The 23,946-nt window shown below is 35.2% G+C and overlaps 2 protein-coding genes and 2 non-coding genes across 23 annotated transcripts; 1 reads left to right on the top strand and 3 right to left on the bottom strand.

Annotated features, from left to right (window-relative positions):
* The first annotated feature begins 1,536 nt into the window (after positions 1-1,536).
* LOC133704567 (putative cyclin-B3-1) lies at positions 1,537-11,797 on the top strand. Of its 9 annotated transcripts, none has more exons than XM_062129432.1 (23): positions 1,537-1,609; positions 1,984-2,097; positions 2,190-2,247; positions 2,344-2,401; positions 2,489-2,521; positions 2,810-2,873; positions 2,997-3,054; positions 3,137-3,230; positions 3,895-3,952; positions 5,358-5,415; positions 5,494-5,581; positions 5,762-5,794; positions 5,890-5,944; positions 6,116-6,164; positions 6,269-6,362; positions 6,827-6,881; positions 7,837-8,130; positions 8,211-8,333; positions 9,751-9,840; positions 9,974-10,135; positions 10,248-10,307; positions 10,655-10,753; positions 11,165-11,797. In XM_062129432.1, the coding sequence occupies exons 2-23, from the start codon at positions 2,083-2,085 to the stop codon at positions 11,552-11,554; spliced, it is 2,088 nt and encodes a 695-aa protein (XP_061985416.1). In that variant the 5' UTR covers positions 1,537-1,609; positions 1,984-2,082; the 3' UTR covers positions 11,555-11,797. The 9 variants fall into 9 exon arrangements, with proteins under 9 accessions (XP_061985416.1, XP_061985420.1, XP_061985417.1 ...); XM_062129433.1 differs by having other exon boundaries at positions 1,550-1,567; XM_062129439.1 differs by lacking the exon at positions 1,537-1,609 and having other exon boundaries at positions 1,677-2,097; positions 11,165-11,343; positions 11,419-11,797.
* Positions 11,798-13,163: 1,366 nt separating this feature from the next.
* LOC133704782 (uncharacterized) lies at positions 13,164-18,637 on the bottom strand. 12 transcript variants are annotated; one of them, XM_062129756.1, is made up of 6 exons: positions 18,400-18,637; positions 17,066-17,165; positions 16,927-16,971; positions 16,378-16,516; positions 16,222-16,299; positions 13,164-15,796 (listed from the first exon to the last, which is right to left on the bottom strand). In XM_062129756.1, the coding sequence occupies exons 3-6, from the start codon at positions 16,927-16,929 to the stop codon at positions 13,704-13,706; spliced, it is 2,313 nt and encodes a 770-aa protein (XP_061985740.1). In that variant the 5' UTR covers positions 16,930-16,971; positions 17,066-17,165; positions 18,400-18,637; the 3' UTR covers positions 13,164-13,703. The 12 variants fall into 12 exon arrangements, with proteins under 12 accessions (XP_061985740.1, XP_061985744.1, XP_061985748.1 ...); XM_062129760.1 differs by lacking the exon at positions 17,066-17,165 and adding an exon at positions 16,700-16,853 and having other exon boundaries at positions 16,927-17,025; positions 18,400-18,636; XM_062129764.1 differs by lacking the exon at positions 16,927-16,971 and having other exon boundaries at positions 18,400-18,636.
* A 5,017-nt stretch (positions 18,638-23,654) lies between these two features.
* Positions 23,655-23,741, bottom strand: LOC133706110 (small nucleolar RNA snoR116). The gene has a single exon (XR_009844454.1). It is a non-coding gene; the product is annotated as a small nucleolar RNA snoR116 (small nucleolar RNA).
* Positions 23,742-23,815: 74 nt separating this feature from the next.
* LOC133706111 (small nucleolar RNA snoR117) lies at positions 23,816-23,900 on the bottom strand. The gene has a single exon (XR_009844455.1). It is a non-coding gene; the product is annotated as a small nucleolar RNA snoR117 (small nucleolar RNA).
* Positions 23,901-23,946: the final 46 nt, after the last annotated feature.

The raw sequence follows: 23,946 nt of genomic DNA, 5'->3' as shown, positions 1-23,946 counted from the left end.
AGGGTGATCTTTTCGATAGTGCTTTGTTTACAATATTGGACTTTGCAGCGTAAATACGATATATAAAATACACTTATATTTTTTTTTATATAATTATTCGGGTTAATTTACGCACATTAGATCTATTTTGATTGCCAAAAATAAAGATATAAGAACATGTGCACTGTTTGTATTTTCTGTTGTGGTATCATGTTTTTTTTAAAAAAATTATTTAAATATATTTTTAAATACAAAATATTTAAAAAAACTACTTATTATCACAGTATAAAAAACTAACTTAATCATGTTACTAGCTTTGACATGAAAACTATTGGATTTTTTTTAGATTAACATGAGTATTCATGCCAGTTTGGATGCATTTCGACTAATCCTACAAACCCTGAAATTAATGATAATATAAATTTTCAGTAATTTTAAGATTTGTAAGACTTGAACTTTTAATTTTTAGTCGAAACCTGGAACATGAGGGTTGGAGGCTAGGAAGAAAATTTTGATGAATTTTCTTGGATAATATTAGGAAGTATGCACAATTTTTTTTTTTAAAAAATATATTTTCCACTTTATTACCAGTAAAAAATGTATGGTTAATTTTTTTTTTATTTCAAACAGTGAGATATCCTATCAATGAAGGAATATAACTGTTGACAAATATTTATGCGATAATCAAGAACAAAAGATGTTTTTGTAACGCTTCAAATAACCCAGGAGAGGAGCTCGATGCCTAGCTGAACAATTTATAGAATAAGCATAACATTGAGTTGGGACCTTTGTCCTCAAAAACCGTTCTAGCAAATTATATTTTTTAAAAAAAATTAATTTTTTTTATTAAAATTTAATATGATTTGTATATTTTACATTATTTTGATGTGCTGATGTAAAAAATAATTTTTTAAAAATAAAAAGATATTATTTATATGTATTTTGACACGAAAAGTTATTTAAAAAGCAACCGGTATTATACTGCCAAACATACATACTATTAATAGAGAATATTCTTGAGTGCAAATAGGTTCATTAGTTATTTATTTTATCTTTTCATATTTCTTAAATATAGAATATGGAGCATCACATTCTTCTCTTTTTAATTGTGCACGTTCCCATCACACCACAACTGTACTCTTAACGTGTGTTTAGTTGAGTATTTTTTATTTTAAAATATATTAAAAATATTTTTAGTTTTTTTTTTAAATTAACACATCAGAATTATAAAAAAAAAACTAAAAAAAATAATCAATTCATTATAAGGGTGAATTTTACCCTGTCCCATGTGTGCTTTTTAATTGCTCTCCATGCTCCTATCATCACGCCTCCAAATCCAACGCTGAATTAAAGACAATTAGACACAGGCCCAAAAGTTACAAGGGGTTGGGGCCCGAGTACAGGGTGGGAAGCCCATAAACAGAAAGCCTAGCCCAACAAGAAACAAAACCCAAAACGTTGAATTTGGGAGACGCGGAGACTGGGGGCATAAACGTAAACACGCGAAAATTTGAAACCATAAAGGTTAGTCGAGATTCAACATTTGCAACGGTAACCCCTCAAATTCATTTTCTAATAGAAAACACAGGTATCAAAAAAAAAAAAATAAAAAAATTTAGCGTCATTGAAGGTATAATCTATTAATTAAATACTTCTTTGATTGTTCTTTAATCTTTCTTTAAATTTTATTCAATTTTCATTTTATCCGCTTTCTTGTGTATTTTAATTCCAATTTCCCCTCTAACAAAAAGAGGATTAGGGTTTCATTATGTTTTTTATTGAAAGAATACGGGTGTTTATTCATGTATTTTTTTGTTGAAACTAAAGAATCAGGGTTTAGAGGGAAAATAAAAGGGAGGAAGAGAGAGTTCCCTTTTCAGAAGAATGCCGTTTTATTAAATTGTTAAAGAAGAACAAGGGTTGTTTTTAGAAGAATGGTTATTTCTTTAATGCCTTCTACAATGTTGAAATTCTGTTTTTCTTTTTCTTTTTTTGTAATTTTAGGCAAAACAAATTCAGCGAGAGAACTTCATATCTGTTATCATCATTCGTCATTAAGTGCTCGGTCTTTCTATCAGAGGAACCGAGAAAGAAAGTAACAGCATGGTGGCCACTAAAGTATGAAAGAAACCCACAAAATGTTTTTTTTTTAATTTTTTTTATTGTGAATTCACTGTTTGTTTTTGCATGTATTCCTTGTAAATTGTCAGGGAAAAGTCAGCGTGGGCATGAATCGAGTTGCTGAAGATGCCCATACCTGCAGAACAGGTGGAGGAGGTTTCATTGTTTTTTGTTTTTAACTTGACTTTATAATTCAGATTCTTGAATTGTTTTGTGTACCTAATTTTTTTACTTTTATTTTAGGTGTTAGAACTTTTAAAGTTTATTCAGAAAATGAAAAGAATAAGGATGCTGCTAGCATGTAAGTATAACTCATGCTCGGGTTCCCTATGGAAAATCTTATTATTGCGTAATGCTTATTGGGTGATGTTTTCATTTTTCTTTCCAGTAAATCTGCCAGGGATAGTTTTCTTCCTGCAAGGTATGTGATGCTATAGACTTGTTAAATCAATATACACAACTTCTTGTGAATTAGAGGTGAAGAAAAGAGCAGAAATCTGGGTCTTTAAGTTTTGTTCTCTGGCTTTAAAAAAACTTAGATTAAGGCTCAGCTTGGTGGATGTTTTCTTTAACTAGTCTTACAATAACAGGTAGAAGGTCAAGGTAACTGATGTGTTGATAAAGTTTTTATAAATTAATTGGAAAAATAGGTTAAGGGAAAATTTGTGCTTTATTTGTTTCTTGAAATATTTTTAACATTTTTTGTCAAAAACAAATTTTGCAGAAGGATACCTAACAAAGGATATCCTCCTGCCAATGCAAGTGATTCAAAGGTAATTTTCCCCCCTTTATTTCCTAATGGTTTATACTTTAATGGTGTTTTCAGAGAGGATGCTATGTTTTAGATATCTATATGAAGTATGGTTTTATAGTTTTCCTTAACATTTAATATGAAGGGGAGCTTGAAAATTGCGGGGAAGAACAATTGCAAACACGACAATTCTGGACTGACTGGTATGGCTGAATTCAATCATAAATTTTCTCTTTCTTGATTTTTTCTGAGCCATTGTTAAATTTTGATAGTGGCCCTTTCCAGTAAATCAAAATGTCAGAAGAAAAGCGTTGGCTGATGTAAGCAATGTGCAGAGCGGTAATGCAAGGGATGTGGCATATGATGTTTCAAAACCAATGTGAGTGTCTCAGTGTTTGAATTGGAAAACCTATTTTTTAATTTATGAAGGACATTTTCATCTACTAGTTACATATATGACCTGTTCATGTCTTACATGCAACTCCCTTTTTCATTCCCACAAATAACAACTTTAGAAAAATTTCTCGTGACCTCAGAACATATGATTTTTACAGAAAAGTTACTTATGAAAGACAATTTGAACATGTAGATATCCATGATTTCTCAGTGGAATATATCCTCTCTCTTGCTCTCTATCTTATTTTTTTATTTTAGCTGTCGTGAAAAAAAAAGGACCAAAGTTAAAAGAATATTTATTTATCCTATTGAGTAAATAATCAAAGTTTATTTTTCTTATGAAAGACAATTTGAACATGTAGATATCCATGATTTCTCAGGAAAATATATCCTCTCTCTTGCTCTCTATCTTATTTTTTTTTATTTTAGCTTTTGTGAAAAAAATGGACCAAAGTTAAAAGAATATTTCTTTTTCCTATTGAGTAAATAATCAAAGTTTATTTAGGTTGTGAAGCCATAACTTTATAAACAAATCTTTCTTGACTTTATTTTGATTCTTCAGAGTAGAATTTTTTCTAAGAATTCCATGTATGTTAGATTTTCCTTATAAACTGACATGATTCTCTGCCTGTCATCAACTTTTTTAGGATTTCGGTGGGTCCAGGCTCTAGGACTACGAATCTTTCATCAAGAAAATCTGCAAAGGTATGAAAACCAAATTTCACCTCAAGGTTTTTTTTTCCATCCGTTTTTGCTTTTCTTCCATGTTCCATTGCATCGTTTATGATGTTTGTTGCCATTAATTATTGGTTTCTAACAGGAAACTATAAAATGTCTTTTGCTAACTGGTTCTTTCTGCAAAACCAGCATATAATTACAGCATCCGGGTGAATGGCTGATTTATTGTTTTGCTAGATTTTGTATCTGACTATGACGCCTTTGTTTCAAAATAGTCAGATAACAAAGGAAGCATGCTTTTGAGTTCTTGTTTGTTGGGAAGGGAGGGTGAGGGGGGATGGTTGAAACCCTAAATTTGTATGAAACCCGCTTCCATAGCATAACAAAAGATAAACTCCCCAATACTATCATGCTGTTTTTTAAATTCTGGAAGGCAGGAGTAGAAACAACATTTCACCTCCCAAGTCTTAACCTTGCTTTAGAATCTATAATATGCGTAAACTAGTTTTGAAAACAACCGAAGGAGCTGTTTGTGGAACAGTTTTCTTAAGTCCAGTGGGAGATGGATGAACAAACAAACTCTTAACACGCTTGGAGGTCCTCCAAACAAGGCCTGCCTCCAAGGAGGATTGGCTCGCCTATCTATAGAAGAAATACTGACAGGTCCTGGCCATAATTCTTAGATCATTTCAGTATGTTGCATTATTCTGGATTTGCATGCTAGCAAGGCTCTTTGTTGCTTGCATGAGTGATTTTACCTGGCAGATATCATTGCTTTATGTTGATCAGTATTTCTGAATTTTTGTCCTTTATGGAATTCTGGAAAAAAATTGCTTCTTTTGGCTTCACTTTTCATGCAGTGGTTGTCCTTGTCACTAGCTAACAAAGGCTTCTTCTCTTTTCCTTGAGAAGAAAAATCATAAACCTGGCCAATATTTTGCCATATGCTGGATTAACTTTAATTTTTTTAACTGTATGCCATAGCATTCTCCAAACTTAAGACAATCTGGGCTGCTTTTCTCCTTATTTGTTTGCTTGCTTCTGTTTCTTGATTCGCTTAATGATTGAGAGACAATTTCTACAAGTTGAATTGGGTATTCTTTTGGGAATTGGCTTTTTCTAATTTTATACTTCAAGCTTATTTGTCTGAAGAATTGAGGTTTCCATTAAAAATGGAGGATTCGTGAGGAACTATTCACCAATGTTGGATGCGTGAGGTTTCCCAACATTCAATCTGGTCACTATTATACACTGTATGTTTGTCTTGAGTGATCATAATGTTAAATTCATAATTTGACCACATTGTGCCAGTTGCAAGATGAAAGTGATTTGTCACTAGTAAAGATCAATGTTCTGTTTTATCATGCTCTTTAATTCTTCCTCCTGCGATTCTAGAGTACCAAATACCAAAGATTTTCTTGTTTCAAATTAGGGAAAAATGAGGGATAATCTAAGTCAAAAGGCTGGTGACCGTCATGCTTCTAGGAAAGGTATTTTGTCATAACTTCACATCCATAATCTCTCTAATTGGGAATTCCCATTGGATAGTTACTGGTCTTGTACAATAGCAGGAGCTAAAGATCTAAGGGTCTCTTTAGAAGATCAGAAGACCAACGCCAAGAATCATGGTCATGAATCCACCGTTAACAATAGCAGGTATTTCAATTATGTTCGTTATATTTCTTATCTAGGCATGAATACTGGTACAACAGCAAGGGCACAAATATGTTAGTATCAATGCCAGCTGCTATGCAACTGTCTAATGTGACTCAATATTTTCTCATACCCAGCTGGGGCACAAATAAGTTATGAAATTATGTTCTTATTTTTTTATAGGAGGAATGCAAGGAATTTTGTTGCAGTGATGAGGTTTTTGATTCTATCTGTATGAAATTTACTAATTAATATAACTGTGTGCTCACGCGTGCTCTGTTGATATAATTTTTGTTACTTTTGACATGAAGGAAGTCTCTACCAGTGCTAAAGAGGGTGAGCCATGCAGATGCAAGTAATGCAAAGGTTAATCTCATTACATAAATTTTCCTAGAAAAGAACTGCATCCTAACCCTGATAGACCAGTGCTAATCTCATTACATACCAAAACATATTTATGTTTTGGTTTCGACTGATTCCTGGTCCATTTAGTTGTCTCCTTTTCTTGGTTTTTTTGACACTTTGATTCTCATGTAGGACAATGATGGAATGTCTGAGGAAACTAATAATATTAGTGAGTTTCCTGGTAAGATACATTGATCTGTCTCTTTTTACATGGCTCTATTGTCCATTGACTAAGGTTCATGATATTTATATGGCTATTTTGTGTCTTAATTCTTTTGGTTTCAGTTAAGGTTAAAGTGAATAAGAAAGTAGTACCTCAGGTGGGCATGGGTAGGAGACATCTATGGAGAAATAGAGTGAGTGATGGCTTCATATTAATGTAAGTAACAATGATATGTTTCTCCCAAGAAAGGGGGAAAAGGAACCGCTGTATGTTCTAATTTAATTTACTATCCTATACATATTGCTGCTTTATTTTAATAAATTTATTTGCATAAACAAAGTGGCTGTACTTGTCTTTGCTCTTCAATCAATTGCATGCTAATTTCTACCTAATAGATGAGCTTTGTTTTTATAAATTTATTTGCATAAATAAAATGGCTGTACTGTTCTTTGCTCTTTAATCAATTGTATGTTATTTTCTACCTAATAGATGAGTGTAGAACGTAAAACCAAGGCATAGTGTAAGAATAGCAAGAACATAAATTACCTACAATTTATACTTAATCCTTAAACTGAGAGTACTTTATTACTTTTCTGAATCATGGCTGAGAAATTCCTTTTTTTTTATCTATTGATGACTGTCCAGGCTGCAAATGCTCATCTTTTCCTGTCTGTAAATAGGGCCCCTAGGGATCAAAATAATGCTGAAGTTCGTGTATCCAGAAAATCTGTCAGGGTATGAGTTGTGTTTTATATATTTACTTTTCTTTCTCCTATTTCCTGATCATCTATGCTCCATTCTTTTGTGACTTGAGATATTTTATTTGCTTGCTTAGACAAACATTTATGGTGTTGCTTATTTCTGTCGTTTGAATTGTCAAGGCAATGTGAATGTTTATAAATTGGTTTATCCTTGTGGCAAAGCTGGCATGACCTGGAAGTTTGAAATTATTCTAACAGTGCCAAAATATATGCCTACTGAATATCATGACAGATATCATCTTGAAATTGAAATAATGGCAGATGACATCTTTAAGCTGCACAAGCCTAATTACAAATAATTGACAAGAAGTGGATGTTGAGGTAAAGTGGAATCGTGATTTGGTATCAAAACTCGTACTAGTTTGATAGAACCTGTGCTTGACCTTTTGACCAAATCATATACAATCATACCTTTCACATCTGTGTAAATTAAATGTGTGATTTCTTGAGTAACTGTTTTCACGGTTGGGAGTTGTATACCATTTTTTTGTTTTGTATGGCTGACGAGTGGCTAAATTCGTATCCAGGTTCATGGTTCCCACAATCAAAATCTTCACTTATAGCTATGCATGTGCAGTGACATCCTTTTCTACTCCTACCTGTATCTTCAACATACAACAACAATAAAGCCTTAATCCCAAAATTGTTGTGGTCAGCCTAGCTTCAATATAGCTTAACTATAAATAATGGAATTCAGTGGCCACCAGAACCGCTTATTATGTTCCTAAGCTTTTCCTCATTCTATTGTTTTGTTAATTTGAATGGATGTGCTTGCTGGAATGTACGGTTACATCTTATTAATAGTAGATTAGCAAAAATCCTGGTCTTGCTGTAATGCTTATAGCTCAAATGAAATCTATCTGACAACTTGATCTCGTGTTCTTTTGTTCTTAGTGGTGTTAACTCCATTTCTGCATTCATTGATCCAGCCAATACTAAAGACTGAAATCAATGCTTCTGGTCACCATAAGGCATCAAGATCAAAGTGCATCTCTAGTTTGAACAAATCCAAGTCCGTTGCTCCTATATCATCAAAGAAAAAAACACCTGTGACATCTTTCCCAGAAAACATGCCCTTGGTGATTGCCAATGAAGTTACTCAAGGAGAACCTTCATCTGACAACAACAAGATGTCAAGTGCTAATCACAAATCAGATGTCATCACCATAGGAAAATCAAGTCGAAGGAGATCTTATACATCGTTATTAATGACAAGATCAAAGGTCTGGAACTGCTTTATTGTCGTGATGCTGTGCTTGAGCTTTTTTTTTTTTTTTTTTTAACAACTGCCATTATTTTGCAGTTACTAGAGGAACATGGTGAAGTTATTGAGCAGGAAAAGCTACCAGCTATAGATGATACTTCCAATCAACTGGAAGTTGCTGAATATGTAGACGCGATATATAAGTACTATTGGATTTTGGAGGTGATTGTTCTTTTGATCCAGCTTGATGCCATTAATCTTGAAAAAATTCCTTCACTGGCACACCCATATTTTCAGCTGAACATCACTCTTTTTTGTTGTTAACTACTACCCTGCCTAATAAACTAAGCTGTCAGATAAATCATGCATGTTTTATTCCTATTTTATTTTCAGATCTCTGTCACAGATCTTTTTAATGGTAATCAGAGCCATTCTTTTAGTGGTTTTGATCCAACCTGAAACTTTAATCTTGAAAAAGTTTCCTTCATCGACACGCCTGTATTTTTGGTTGGTTCAATGGATGCTAATAGCATATATCACTATTTTTAGTGGTTAATTACCCTGCCTAATAACAATTAGCTGTCAGATAAGAAAGGAATTGACTATGTTCAATTGTTGGAGAGTGTGCCTGCAGTCTTCAGCTAAATAATATATGATGACAAGAAAAGTTAGATTGAAAATCTTTAGCAATTAATGAGTATCTTGGAGACAAATACCTTTCTTCTCCAATATAGATTTGTTTGTCAACAGTGATGTACATTTCAGTTTCAGTTGTTTATTCCTCTGTCTAATACAACTAGCTGGGAGATAAGAATGAAGTTAAATCAGCGGAAATGTTTAGTAATCATGTCCAGTGTTCAGCTAAATAAAATAAATGACTGGTTCTCATATGATTGCAACAAAAAGTACGTATGTGAGGGTTTTGGGTATTAGGTGGTGAGAATGGGGCCAGAATCCATCCTTCTCCAGCATAGATGTTCCACAATGGGGTGCATTTATTCAATAAGTTGTAATTGTGGTTAACATAAAATGATTGGTTAACATGGCCATGCACATATGTTTTGCTTACTGAAAAATTTCTATGTATTTTTTTAATCGACCAAAGCATGACCGGTGGGAAGTGACAAGCCTGTTTCTGTTAGCAAGCTTTAGTGCTGTTCTGTGACATTCTAAGAGATATCAGTCTGTTCTAATTGATATAAACTTGGATACATTAGTCTGTTCTAATTAGTTTATAGATATTTATATCTAGGTAATCTGGATAATGAATCAAAAAGGAATGAATTCTGTTTGGTATATAGGTATTGTTGGGATCTCATCTTAAGTGTGAAATCTGATATATCAAGTGAATTGTACCAGGTCTTTAATGATATTGTGATTTATCATGCTATGATGTTAAAGTCAATTCATTTCATTATTACATATCTTTTCATGATTGTAAAATAAAACAAGATTTCCTTCAAATTAAATCATTATAAACTTTCTGATTTTTGGTCTGGGACCTGGAGCTGATGAAACCAGGCATGTGAATGGTGGTTTGACTTTTACCTCTTTGATCTGCTTCCCATTCCTTGTTCACCTCATCTGTCAGCAACCCAATTAGATCTAATTTGTTCTGTTTTCATGATTTTTTTTTCAGGTGCAGAATTCATCTCTGGAAAATTACATGGCAATTCAAACTGACATTACACCTCAAATGCGGGGCATAGTTATCAACTGGCTAATTGAAGTATGCATCCATCTGTTCTCAATTAACATTTAAGCACCTTTCCCTTCCTGCTTCTGGTGCTGTTTTCCTTGGTACTTCCATTAAGCTTACCTGTTTTTTTTCTGTGGTAATGTATTTTCCTTTCTGGTTGCAGGTACACTTTAAATTTGAATTAATGCCGGAAACTCTTTATCTTATGGTCACATTGTTAGATCGATACCTATCTCAAGCCCAAATTAAGAAGAGTGAACTGCAGTTGGTTGGTCTTACAGCACTGTTTCTGGCATCAAAATATGAAGATTTTTGGCATCCTAGGGTAAAAAAATAACATGTCAAATGCACATGGTTTCAATTGAATTCGTATTTGAGGTTTTGATTTTTTGTTAGACTATGCACTCATACATCTTTTTCTGAACCATGCAATACAGATCAAAGATTTAATTAGCATCTCAGCAGAGTCGTACTCAAGAGACCAAATGCTTGTAATGGTATGGTATTGCAATTTACCAAGTACTAGTTCACTGAAACTTAGTTTCTTCGTAAAAGAGATTTTGGATGTACTTGACAGAAAATTGGCGTTGATGATTTTATTCTCCCCTCTTTTAGTTGCAGGGTTAGGAATGTAAACATCTTTCCAAGATGGACTTGATCTCTACATTTTCTTCCCTTTGCTGAATTATTGCATATTTGTTTGTTTGTTTTTCAAATTTGTATAACAGAATCATGCTACTTATCTTCTGCCCTCTTCCTGAAAGATGATGGCATAAAATTGCAGTCCATCTTGATGTTGGTTTCTCCAGGTCTTAATGGTACTCGCGGCTTGCTTTGTTTTCAGGAGAAGCTTTTACTGAAGAAGTTGAAGTTTCGTCTAAATGAGCCGACTCCATATGTTTTCATGTTAAGGTTTCTCAAGGCTGCTCAATCAGACATGAAGGTATGTGGCTTTCGAAAGGGTTCTAAATCTGGATATTTTTTATGATTTCTTGTTGCATCCTATCTGTCATGGACATATCAAATAGGAAGATGACTAGAGTGCGGACCTCAACCACTGTAGTTGTGTTTCATTAGAGAAGAGATTCTCTGGTCATAAGGCTGGATATTGGATGGTCATGGACATATCTGTCATGGACATATCAAATAGGAAGGTGACGGGAGTGCGAAACTCAACCACTCTAGTTGTGTTTCAGTAGAGAAGAGATTGTCTGGTCATAAGGCTGGATATTGGATAGTCAATAGCAATGATCTTAGATTCTTAGTTGATATAGGTTTGCATTATTGCGTGTACAATTGTCAATGGCAATCCTAAATCTATCAACCTAATATTCGTTCTTGCTTTCACTGCCAGCTTGAGCATTTAGCATTCTACCTCATTGAGCTCTGCTTGGTTGAACACAAAGCTTTAAAGTTCAAACCTTCAATGCTGTGTGCGTCAGCTATCTATGTTGCACGGTCTACCTTGCAAATGGCTCCAGCTTGGACTCCTCTGCTTGCCAGACACGCACATTATCAAGTCTCCCAAATCAGGTATTACTTATTAAGATTAATTTCCATTAGTGGGTACTTTTCCACCAAGTTGATAATCAAACTTGATTATTATAGGGACTGTGCTGAGATGATATTGAGATTTCAAAAGGCTGCAAGAACATCACAATTGAGAGTCACATATGAGAAGTACATGAGGCCTGATCTCAGTGGTGTTGCAGCAATAAAAACCTTGAGTGAACTTCCGCTTTGATTTTGATAAGTAAATTTTTATGCTACATGAGAAGATTCCCTTGAAATATATGCTTGTACTTCCCCCCTTCTTCAAATTGGTTTTATCACGTCACCACAACGGAAAGATTGTGTGCTTTGTGTGATTGTAATCTCCGGTGACTTTGCATACCAGAGGATACTGCTTTCTTAGAAATTAGATCACTGTAACTTTCTCAAACGTAGTAGAAGTATTATAACAACCTCTTGTTGTAATGTTCCTGTCGCTTTATCTCTGGATTATCGATTCTCTTTTACCGTTTTCAAGGATATACTAATATTTGAAGGGATTATAAGCTCTTGCTTTAGCTGGACGACTCAAATCGAAATGCTATAAGAAAACAAACCCTACTGATTATAAATTAAGGCGTGAAAATAGAATTCATAGTTATGCATAACAGTCTTGATATAATATTAGCAACTCAAATATAACGATTTGAGTCGTCTTGCTAAGGCAATACAGGATTTGGAGACAGCGCCTGCCTCCCTTTATCAAAGTAATAACAATAAAAGAATTTCTAAAAAAGAATAAAAATACTAGTATTATCCTCCAAAACATTCTGCAAATTAAGTGCCTAATGTTTATATTCAGTGTGGTGGATTGAAACCAGGCTCTCCAAATAGTTGTCAGCTTCATCAAGCACGAGACTGATCTTGCGGAATCATTTTCAAGTTTCGGGTCGAGAAATCATAACAAAGAAATCCAATTGTCTTCCTGTAGTATAATTTCCCTGTCGTTCCACATTCCTAGAACCTCTTCAAATCCATCGAGACCTCGTCCATGCGTGAATAGCTTGGAATAAGATCCATTGTTCGTTGTCCACAGCTCAACTTTCAAAGTTGATTCTTCAAGGTACTCCACAAAGTGCAATGCAAGCACGCTACCACCATTGCAAGGTAGAGCGAGCAGCATCCATCTTGGGGAAAACCATAGAATACGTCCCTTCACGACCGCCGAGTACGCCCTTATATCCAGACAGGAATGTGGCTGAACTTCTCTCCAAGAAACTGTACTCAAAGTAGAAACCTCTGCAGCAGCCCACAAGTCGTAGCACTTTGTGGACGTTTATTTCATGATGGAAACCAAACCCCAAAATATGACTATCACCTCTGAGACAGGGCAGGCGGCGGTATTTTCTTGCTGCTGGGTTCCATAAAACATTACCATAACGTTCACTGTTATCTACGATGACCTTTATTTCAGACTTTGAGACATAATAAACCGTTGGTAGAACCCACATGATATATCCTAACAGTGTTAGTATTGATAACGGATGATGGTACGTTTAGATCCTCGAGTTCAATTGTTACATCACAAAGTAAAGACATGGCAAATTTTGACTTCCAGCGGCTGTACGTGAGAAAGACACGGTTTTTTATTGGCAGGATGTTGGGGGTGAGTGGCAATAGAGATGGAGCTTGTAATGAGAGCCAATCACTGTTTGGATACAGCCTTGAATCAAGGTAAAGATTATGTCTTTTGGCAAACAGGAGTTGTTTGCCACGTTTTTGAGTACGCAAACCAAGTACTTTACTAATACACCATCGCTCAACATTCAGCCTTGCACCAAACAAAAGTCCCGGATGAAAAATGAACCAAAAGAATAACATGGGTTCACAGTCATGCAATCTAATTACAAGGAATGATGCCATGTCCGTATCTCAGATTCAAACAATTACAGAACTTTGATAGTAATTTAACTCGTATCTTTACAAAGGAATACCATCAACACGTGCTACATGTATTAATAAGAAACGCATCACTAAAGCATAAGGCAATCGTGTTTTAAACCTCTGCAGTATAAGGGGACTACACGCCAACAAAATAGAAGGTGGTGTTATATTGTGTGGCTTGGTCTGTGCAGAGACGCCAACGCGGTCCCGATGATTTACAGCACAGAAGGGACAGCCAAAAGAATTATCAAAATTGAGAGGCTATGTTGGAGAACAATTAAACCAATCTCGGAATTTTGAACCATCTTTTTCTCCCTTTATAAAGCTTCAGATCATCCAAGTTTAACAATCGACCCCAAATGCTTAAAACTTCATATTGTATCAACTGCTCCCGGGCAGTGAAAATGATCCGGATGATTTCTTGATTCATTTCTGCCACTAGAGGTAGTGGAAAATTCCTAACCAGATGTGCCGGCTTGCTTTCCATGGTCATCATCATGAATATTTCTCCTTAACCTTCTTAGCCATATATCATAATCTATAGGATATGGTGTCCCACATAGACTGTCTACATAATCAGCAAATGCTTTTAACACAGTTGATACCTCACCAAGCTTCAGCTGAATCAATCTTCTTGACCATGAGGTCTCTCTCCATTGCAATGCCCCCTCAACCGAATCTAAATCAGGCAAAGCTCCACCACAGGCAAAGTAGAGCACATATACCAGGCTCTCTGCATCTGAAGCTGAGCACAATTTTCTCTCTTGAAGCGCATAGGTAGATGAAAAATGGAGATTCATCGCAGGACGATCCCTGTCTTCAAGAATTGCATGACCCCAACCAACAAGAACAAAATAAGGATGCCTCACACCAGACCTCACACAAATTATGTTCTCTGGCCGAATGTCTCCATGCCGAATGTCAGCAGAAGAAGTAGTAGAAAGTGCAGATAAACAATCATGACAACACCTGATAGCCTCATCCAAACCAAATCTGCCAGCATTTACCATATCAGCAACTGTCTCGCCAACAGGATTGGTAACAAGAATAGGGGTACCACACCATGGGTGATCACAGTTCCCACCTGAGCTGGGTTTTTGACACCGTCCAGGGTGAACAATCCTGCCAGAAGCACTCAACTGTGGTAGATATTTACTAGATAAACCTTTCTGTCTCATAACAGTCAATATTTTAGTTTGCCTTTGGACTTGAAACCACAAATCCATATCTTCCCATGCCGGTTCCAGTTGAGAAGGATGAGAACCAACATAAAGAAACAAAGATTTACCAGGATCTTTAACAGGCGATGCAATGTAATACCGCAGTTCATTATTGTGCACGACATCATTGATCTGATAACCTTTTTGCTGGTCTGAGTCCTCCAACCACAGTACAGATCCTACATCCAGCTTCATTATAAACTCTTCAGACTTTATTTTTATGGATTCATCTGGAACTTCAACGATTTCAGGAGAAGCACTCTGTTGCTGAAACTGAAATAGTCCGTTGCCATTAACTCTGGAATCCCCTAACTGCCTTGCCACTCTTCTTGTTTGGAGGCGAGAACCATGATCAGCTGCTAAATCTTCAATTGAGTGCTTCGGCATCCCTGCATACTGTACAATACAATGGAAAGTAGCAAAAAGTACCTGTAGAGCACCAATGTCTCCCCAGTTGGCATTTCCAAGTTTGTTCCAGATCCTATCAATAGGAGAGACTGAGACTTTACAATGTTTTTTTATCCAATCCACAGAACAGTCATAAACATTATACACATCAAACTCCAATTTATCTACATCTCCTTCAACTTTTACAACCCCTCCATATTGAGAATCAACAAGAAGAACATAGGCACAATTAGGACTCTCAGAAAAATTCAATTTGCTCAAGCTTCTTGATAGCAGCATGCGTAAAGCATAGAAGAGAGCCTCACCCAGAACAGATAAAGAGAGTTTCTGGTCACTTCCTGCAGCAACACTTCTAATATGAGGCCTTAGAAGGGCCAGTTCAAGAACATGGTCCCACATTCCATGTGGATGTCTAGGGTTGTTAAGTAATACACCAGTGGCACAAAGACCACTGAGCTTTCCATTACCTATTGCTTTCTCAGCCTGGTAGAATTTCAAGTTTTCATTGTATAGACAAGCAACTGAGAAAGGAATGGGATCATCCTGACTCCAAAATGCCTCCCACAAGCCCTTCACACTTGCATGTAGAAAGTCTTCAATGGCAAGATAAGCAGTTGCTTCTGCAGCATCAGACGTTGAAGCATAGACAGCATTGGGCATTCGAACCAGCTGCTGAAATGACACCCCTTCCAATGCATAATCAAACTTTTGAAGTTCTATCAACTCAAATGGAACATCAAACGCAGACTTTTTTTTCCCAGACTGTTCTGATATCAATTCAAACCAGTCTTCAAGTCTGGCTGTCAGAGTTTGACTGTCCACAAACCTAGAAAGAAACTCTTTGTGGATGCGAGACCTACTGCCAGATGATACACTAGATCTTTTTGTCTCAGACCCATTCGATTCTTGGTCTGATGATCCACCTGTCAAATAATAAAATTTGCAGATCTTATTTTTAGTTGGAGTGATGATATTTCATATCATTGTATTTACAACAATAACACAATTGGAGACACAACAAAGCACTCTCATGGTGAGTAGAGAAGACAAATCACATGCCATGACAAACAAAAAATAAAGGTTAAGCAATAACTCTGCAATTTGTTTATTGATGATGCTCATAAACATACACAATTAAGAAGTTAACTCATATCATATCATGTTCAGTGCACTCATAGGGAGTTAGATAATAGAAGAGGTAACACTTGGACCCTAGATGGTAAAATGAAATATGAAGGATGGAAAAAATTTTCTTATCAATGAGAACATCAGACTTGAACTGAAATAAATAGCTACAGCCTACAGAACATTGCAATGTAAAGATGTAATAAAATGCCCATATACAAACCTTTTGGAGGAGGGCGTCTAAAGTCATGAGACAATAGCTGCTTCATGCGAGAAACATTATTTTTATATGCAGTTACAGCTGCAAAACCAACAGTATTACTTCAACATATCTCCCAATACTTCTTAAAGAGATTGAATTTAGGACAAAGTTGCATGCCTGGGACTTCAATACCAGCTTCTGAGACTGAAAAATCATAATCATTTACCCCTATAATGCCCTCGGGCGGGGATTCAAGATTCTTCAATTCCTTTGCTAGTTTCTTTATCATGCTGGGTGGCAGATCTTCATATGCTGCCTTAAATTATCACAAAATAAAGAATAGTAAGACAAGAGAAGTAACAATCCACAAAAAGAATCCATTGTCATGCTTCATGAATATACTCAACGCAAATAACTATCTTCTTTAACCAAGGAATAAAGATTTATTGACTAGTGTGAAAAGTTCAATGAATAGTTTTAAAGCTCTCTCCCAACCAACCAAGAAACAGCGCTGAAGTAGCGAGACATTTTCTTCATGTTTGCATTGTAAAAAGCTATCCTTGCATGGGCGATACTAGGCCATGACCTTATAAGGCTATTTGTTTCTTAGTTAATACTTGTAACTCATTACATTTCTGTTATCCTTGAATAACCTGAAACAGAGATAATTTTTGCTATTGGATAAGCAAAACAGAAAAGGTTTTGCGTGGATTTAGATAGATTTACCATGTGTAAAGTGGAAAACAGGACCTTTGTAAGAACTGATATTTGCTGAAAAGAACCAGAACTTCAGCAAATTATGTGCAAAAATCTCCCTCAAACTTGCTGCATAACAGTAAAGTAAGTGACCAAGATAGATAATGACCTGTAAATTACATGATGACAGATCGCTTCCAGATAAGAATTAAACACAATTCAGTTCAGTCAAGTGTTTCAATGGACAGTCGAATGAACCTTGCCAGCAACTGCACAGTTCACCAGTGTAGACATGTTTGATAGTACAGCATAGGTAATATGTCCAAGAGCCAAGTATGTGATATCAGAGCACTCGGAAAATAAGAAACTAGAGAAGCAACAATAGCAATGACATAGGACCCTTCAATAGGTGATTGCCCTTTACCAGAAAGCAGTGAGGACATATACATTAATCGTCATACTAAACCAGACAATTTGATGCCCCTAAATCAAACCCGCAAACATATCTAGGTAGAAAATACATTTTGCTTAGATGCAAAAAAGGAAATGATCCACACAAGACCAAGTTCAATCACTTTAAGCATCTGGAACTGCAATGTAGAATTGTCAAACATTAAATTCACACACAAAGTTTCTTCATGGTTTTGGAAAGTAACACAAACTCCCTGTAGTGGATCCTCTTGGTTCTCAAAACACTACATCTGAACCTTAGATGTAAACTGTAATGGCAATTCATGTACTTTCCATGTGCAGAACCAGAGGCACTCACAAAGATATGGAGCCACCTAGATTCCCTAATGTACTATCACTACAAATTCTAAATCCATTAAATCTTCCGAGAAAAACCAATCTTTCTAAAGTCTCCAACGTCATGAAGAGCAGTACTTGTACAGCAGGTAAACTCTCAGAATCTTGTAGATTCCTAAAAGGGTTTTCTGTAGCCTTCATTTTGCTATGAACTTTGGAAAGCATAACCATGACAAACAACCACATCCAAAAATTAAGCAACTTTACCAATTATGTAGCAGTAGAGTATGAAACAAGGCATAAATGAAAATTCAAAGCGAAAGTTGAAGTCCTTCATATATCCCAAGAAAAATAAAAAGTTGAAATCTTGAGTCCAGCTATGCCAATAAAGAAAAGAAAAGCCCAACAGCAAAAACAATCAAATCAAATCAAATAAAACCACTCACTTGATGAAACCCTAAGACACAAATCTCTGAAATCTAAACACATACATAACCAAAAAAAAAAAAAACGAAAGTACTAACCCAGTGAGACAAAACCAAAGAAAATTGACAAAGACAGGAACTTTTCACTTAAAGCGGACAAAAACAGAACAAGAGTAAGGGATCAAATCACTAACAGGTAAGATTATAACTGTAACTTACTAATCAACCAATTTTAAATTAAACATTCATTTTTAAAACATATTAAGAGATAGAAGTGATCAAAACACCAACAAAATATCAAACAGGAAAGAAAACCCATGTGAGAAATTACCTTATCTTCTTCTCCTCCTCCTCACTAAGTGGACCTTACATTTGCTACTCCATTAATTAATCAACACTAGTACACTGTCATTATTTTTCATTTATGGTGGTGTGTATTTTTCCTTTCTTTCGCAGTAAACGGTAGCGAGCGGGATCTTGAAATGACCAATTTGACCTCCTATGAATATTCGAGTTACTACCTGCAGCCTCGTGAAGGCCACTGCCGGCATCTGCTTAAAGAAAGGAGAAAAAAGAGAGAGTATTTTCTTTATTCTTTTTTTAATGAGGGACAAGAAAATTTATCTTTTTGTTTCTTCATTTTAGTACTTCCATTTCGCAAAATATCTCATATAAACCTTGGTATGATGTTTTGTATTGTAAACAGCGAACCCTTTCCAACTTTTTTTTTTATTTGTAATTTTTTCATTCCTATGTTGTTTTTCTATTGATTCATTTTGATTTTCATTTAATAATTATAGTTTGATAATACTTGATAAATTATTAAATGATATTTGAAATTATAAATATGTGACCCAATAAAAATAAAAAAATATTTAAAAAATAATAAAAATATAACTTGAAAAAAAACTTAATTAAATGTAGGTTGCAATAATTACTTGCAATGTTTTAATTTTTTTTTCACTTGATTGTTTTTATTCATTATTTAGTCATTTTATTAAGTTGACTTGAAATTAAAATTAATATTTTGTTCTGGGTGGTTTCATACTATGTTCTCACAATGTTAAGAACAAGTGTTGATGTGGATAATGCTTAATTTGAAAAAATAAAATTTATTTTTATTAATTTAAATCAATTAAAACTTAATTTTACACTGAAACAAATATTTAATTTTTTAAATAATATATTTATTTTAATTTTCCAACTCAAATCTTAGTTGGAATCAACATATTTATTACTATTTATTAACCCCTATAATTCTCGATTTAAATATTTAACATATATATAAACTAAATGGTTTTAGCATGCAAGTTCAATCTGTTTTGACGGTAAAAAGCCATTAACAATGCCTATACCTTTTTTGCGCAGGGAAAAAAAAAAAACAAAATAATCTCGCAATAAAGTGCGGAGAATAAAACCAGTCTTTAATTAAAGCTCTGCCTCTAATTATTAAGACTACCAAGACTTGTAAGAACAGCACAAAAGTGACATGGAACAGTAATGATGACAAAAATCTGTTTCGTGGTTCGGAGGATGGTCACGGGTGGTTGGTTGGATCATGCAGGAAAAAGCCGCAATCAAAGGCACGTTATTGTTATTATTGTTATTAACCCAAAAATTTAAACACCCAGAGTAAAAAGCACTGTTTTAAACTCACTGAATTGAGCTTTGACTTGGGTTTAGGCCGGCTGAGTAAAAAAAATAAAATTAACTCAGTATAACCCGGATAAAAACTAGGCGAGCCGGAACAAAAACCTGTAAAAAACCAGTTATTTTATTTTATAAAATAAAAAAAATAGATTGACTGATCAACCACAACCCAGGATTTGCCACGTATCATCCCCGGTCAGTTTAAAAATCACGGTAAGAAGTCTAGGTCGTAGGGATGTGGGTCCCAAAAAGGACGTCAAGATCAGGCGGTTCATATTTTATTTCTCGTAATCGTAATCTGTACGTACAATGACGTAAGATAACGTAACGTCACTGAAAATAATCAACATTCTATGTTCATGGCCTGACCTGTAAAGGTCTTCTGCTTACGCGTACCCCATGCTTAACTGCGGTTCAAATAAATGTTAGTCAAAATAATGCTTTTAATTTTGAACAATGCCACGTAGGCAAACGGGTTCCAAGCAAGAAAGAAAACTCGGGAGTAGAATCCGCGTATGAACAAGAGTTATAAGCTTATCCTGACGTGGAACAGGGGTCTCTTTCTCTCGTTACCTGTGCAGCTTCACGAAGACGGAAATGCGAAGAACAGCAAGCCTCGAGGTGATGAGAAGCTACACTAATGGACACAGAACCAAAGTTTCCGCAGATAAGAAGGACTACATTGAGTTCAGCAGCAGAACAGAACTTACTTGCACACTGTTCTGCAACCTCCTAGGAACGGTCCTGTTTCTCTTCCACCTCTCTCACAACAATCAGATAGCTTACATCCTTGGAAAAACATGATCATAAGTTCCTCCCATCAAATCAAGGATGTTCCAGTATGCTGTGGCAATCCTCCAATGAACCCAGTTCTCACTATAAGCTAACTACAACCACATGAGCAAAGAAGAGCAACTGTCGAGGATAAATCATCTACAGGACAGGCAGCTTTAGTCGTACAATACCAAATTTTAGTAACTGAAGCACTGAGAAGTCACAAAATCCAGTAGCAAGACTGAGCAATAAAAAATGCTCGAGGAAAAACGAAAGCAATTATCATTACGTTACCGTTACCATTATCATGATTGGTAAAAACTTTAAAAACGAAAGCAATTTATCATTACGTTACCGTTACCATTATCATGATTGGTAAAAACTTTAAAAACGAAAGCAATTATCATTACGTTACCGTTACCATTATCATTAGTTTAATTGGTTAGGTTTTTAATTTATTTTTCAGATATTATTAATTTGAGTCTTAAAAACTTTAAAATCACTAAAAATTTATATAATCATTAATTTTAAAACCTATAAAATTAATCAAAACCTATAAAATAATCCATATTAATTAGAAAAAAAAAACACTACAACGTACATGTCATGAGACAAATGTGCGAGGGAAAGAAACAGTTGACTACAGGCACGGAATCTTTGTCGTAATACTACAAGAATGGTATACTTGCGCAATTACAAACTGCTGTAATTCAACAAATAGAAAATAACATAAATGATATAAACTATGTAGAAATCCCACTTCAAGCAGATGCATGTGTTTAAATGCATATATTACACAAGTGAATGGCACTGTTCTTGGCCCAATGTCTCTCTAACAGCACGACAAAATTCCACCCATGAAGACGAGCAGATGTCGACGGGTCCCCACAAAGACGTTGGATTAGGACTAGCAGGGCAAGCAGCCACCAAATCCAACACGGAAGCAGCAGGTTTTAGAGGTTGTGGGAAACTAACCTCTGTGCTCATAGTTTTTCCCATTTCTATCCAATTTATACCATGAAATCTCGATGCCCAAAAGATCAACTTGTAGTTATCAATTCCCGTGAACGTATTCACAGGGTCAATAAACGTGATTCCAAATTGATTCCTATTGGGTTGAAATTAAATCTTTCTGAAAAATCTAATCAAGATCCTACTTTAAAAAGCAATAGCTAAAACAATACTATTAATTTCCGTTCGTATTTGTATTTGCTTTCCCACCATGCAATAGTGTGCATGGAAGACAACCGAAAAAAATATCGAAAGAGGACGGAATAGCTGGAGTATTCAAACGAGGGTATAAAACCCTAGAAAAGACGTCCTAGAAATAAATCAAATTGGTTATACAAAAGGAATAGCTATTTCCATTGGCTAAGGCTACTACATCCATCATCGTCAAGTCTTTTTTTTCAACTGTTTAGTTGCTTCAAAGAGTGAAACCAAATGGAGACAAATGGTAGATCCCTTTGAAGGGAATTGTAAAAGGAATATCCCCTCCGTCGTCTTCCTTGCCAAACCAAGATATTATTCATGAATGCGTAAAAGCATATCCACAGAATAAAAAAGGAAAAACAGAGAAACACCAAAAATAAATTTCTCAAAAACCAACAACTGAAAACGGAATGGGGTGGAAATTAGAGAGCAACTCCTAAATCAGAAAAGCTGGATCAACAACAGCAGGTTTAGACGTGTCCAAGTTCTTAGAAAATGAATTTATTGTACAAATCTTACAACTTACTTTCTGCCACATAACATTTTGCATTTAAATAAACGCATGTTTAAATATCCAAAACAAATAAAAATTCAATGAACGAAAAAGAAATACACGCATAAATAAAAAAAAGTGGAAATTATGGAAGCAGAAGCCCAACTATGATAAGAAGCCCTGCCAGAATCTCAGCACCCAGTTAGGTGTTGGCAACGTCCAGCACTGAGAAACAAGACTGGAGAGCAACAGAGCCTACGTGAATCATTCATTCCATTTCTTCAGCCATACGAGTCCTCACCACATGCAAATAACCAAAACATTTCTCAATTACTTTAAGTACATTTCTCGAAAACATAAAAGAATCATTCAAGAATAAGAATCCAAACTCAAACAAGAATTCTTCAGCAGATATCTTATTGAGGGAAAACAATAAATAAACAGACTTTGTATTGATAAAATGTAGGCATCATAGCGAGCCAAGAGCTGATAGCAGACAAAAGCACTGGCTTTCTGAGATGCACTTTGTTATAAGATCCTCTACTATGCACAGACACTATCCAGGTTCTCATCAAACAAATGAAAATTCAGAAGATTTGTCTGGAGAGGACCTCGAAGAAAATTATATTCCGAATTGCATTGATCACCATGCACCTATAGCTCTTATAAAAAAAATTAAAAAAACTACAACATCAAGATCATAGCATCCACCATAACAGTTCAAGTCTAACGAATTTTGTGGAAGTGCATAAATTAAATGTGGGAGCATCTGAATGCACATGACTTATCAAAATAAGGAATCCATGCCAGAATCTCAGCACTCAGCTACATATAGGCAACGTACAGCACTAAAACGCTATAGAAAGAGCGAATCAGAGACTCTAAATTGTTGCCCTTGCACGCAAGACAATTGATAGAACGGCATTCCCAGCTTCACTATTTAATTAACCGCATCAAATGTTGGCTTTTACAATCGACTATAAAACAAAAATACCGAGACAAAATCATCATCAAGCGGGAAAATCCATATGAGAAATTACTTACCCAAGAACAGTGGTCAACGAATCATGGAACGAAACAAACTCAAGATTTCTCATTAAACTACTTGTGAGAAATGCTAACACCCGTGGGTGTCATAACATTACTTGAAAACTTAGCAACAGATCCAACACTATGCAAAGAAACTCTAAGAGTAATCAACAAAAATAATGTAACTGAGTTCAAAATTTTCATCGCCTAAAAATAGAATGTAGGAATATCTGAATGCATAAGCTTCATTAGAAGGGAAGCAAATGCCAGAATCTCAGCACCCAAAAGTTGGTGTTGGCAACGTACAGCACTGAAAACGCTATAGAAAAATAAAGCACTTCAGAGACTCTAATTTGTTGCCTTTTGATCCGAAACAATACAATAAATTTATAACTAATAATCAAAGAAAACACTAACATCAAAACAGAGGGCTCAGAGAATAAGAGATGGCATCAACAAGCTCACATTTTGAGCTCTCATAGTTTGATGGTATATAATTTTCATCATCACAGCCTCTGGTTAACAATGAGTTAATCATAAAATGGAAAAAAGAAAACGAATAATTACATTAAAAAAAAAGTGTATTAAAACGCCTCAGAATCTGTATAAGTTTTGGTAACATCACAGACAGAAATATCTCAGATGGTACGGACAATTTTGATGCATCACAGGCCTATATATCAAAACAACTAAGAAATTTAGTTTAGAATTTAGAGATTG

This window comes from Populus nigra, chromosome 10 (genome assembly GCF_951802175.1).
Source record: "Populus nigra chromosome 10, ddPopNigr1.1, whole genome shotgun sequence".
Lineage (NCBI taxonomy): Eukaryota > Viridiplantae > Streptophyta > Magnoliopsida > Malpighiales > Salicaceae > Populus > Populus nigra.
This window is presented reverse-complemented; position numbering and strand designations above follow the sequence as displayed.

Coding starts and splice junctions, on each gene's coding strand:
- LOC133704567 (XM_062129432.1), top strand. Junction 6,363..6,826: donor AGTGATGGCTTCATATTAAT/GTAAGTAACAAT, acceptor GTCTGTAAATAG/GGCCCCTAGGGATCAAAATA. Junction 9,841..9,973: donor TTATCAACTGGCTAATTGAA/GTATGCATCCAT, acceptor TTCTGGTTGCAG/GTACACTTTAAATTTGAATT.
- LOC133704782 (XM_062129756.1), bottom strand. Junction 16,300..16,377: donor AGCTGGTATTGAAGTCCCAG/GCATGCAACTTT, acceptor TTGGTTTTGCAG/CTGTAACTGCATATAAAAAT. Junction 15,797..16,221: donor TAGACGCCCTCCTCCAAAAG/GTTTGTATATGG, acceptor ATTATTTGACAG/GTGGATCATCAGACCAAGAA.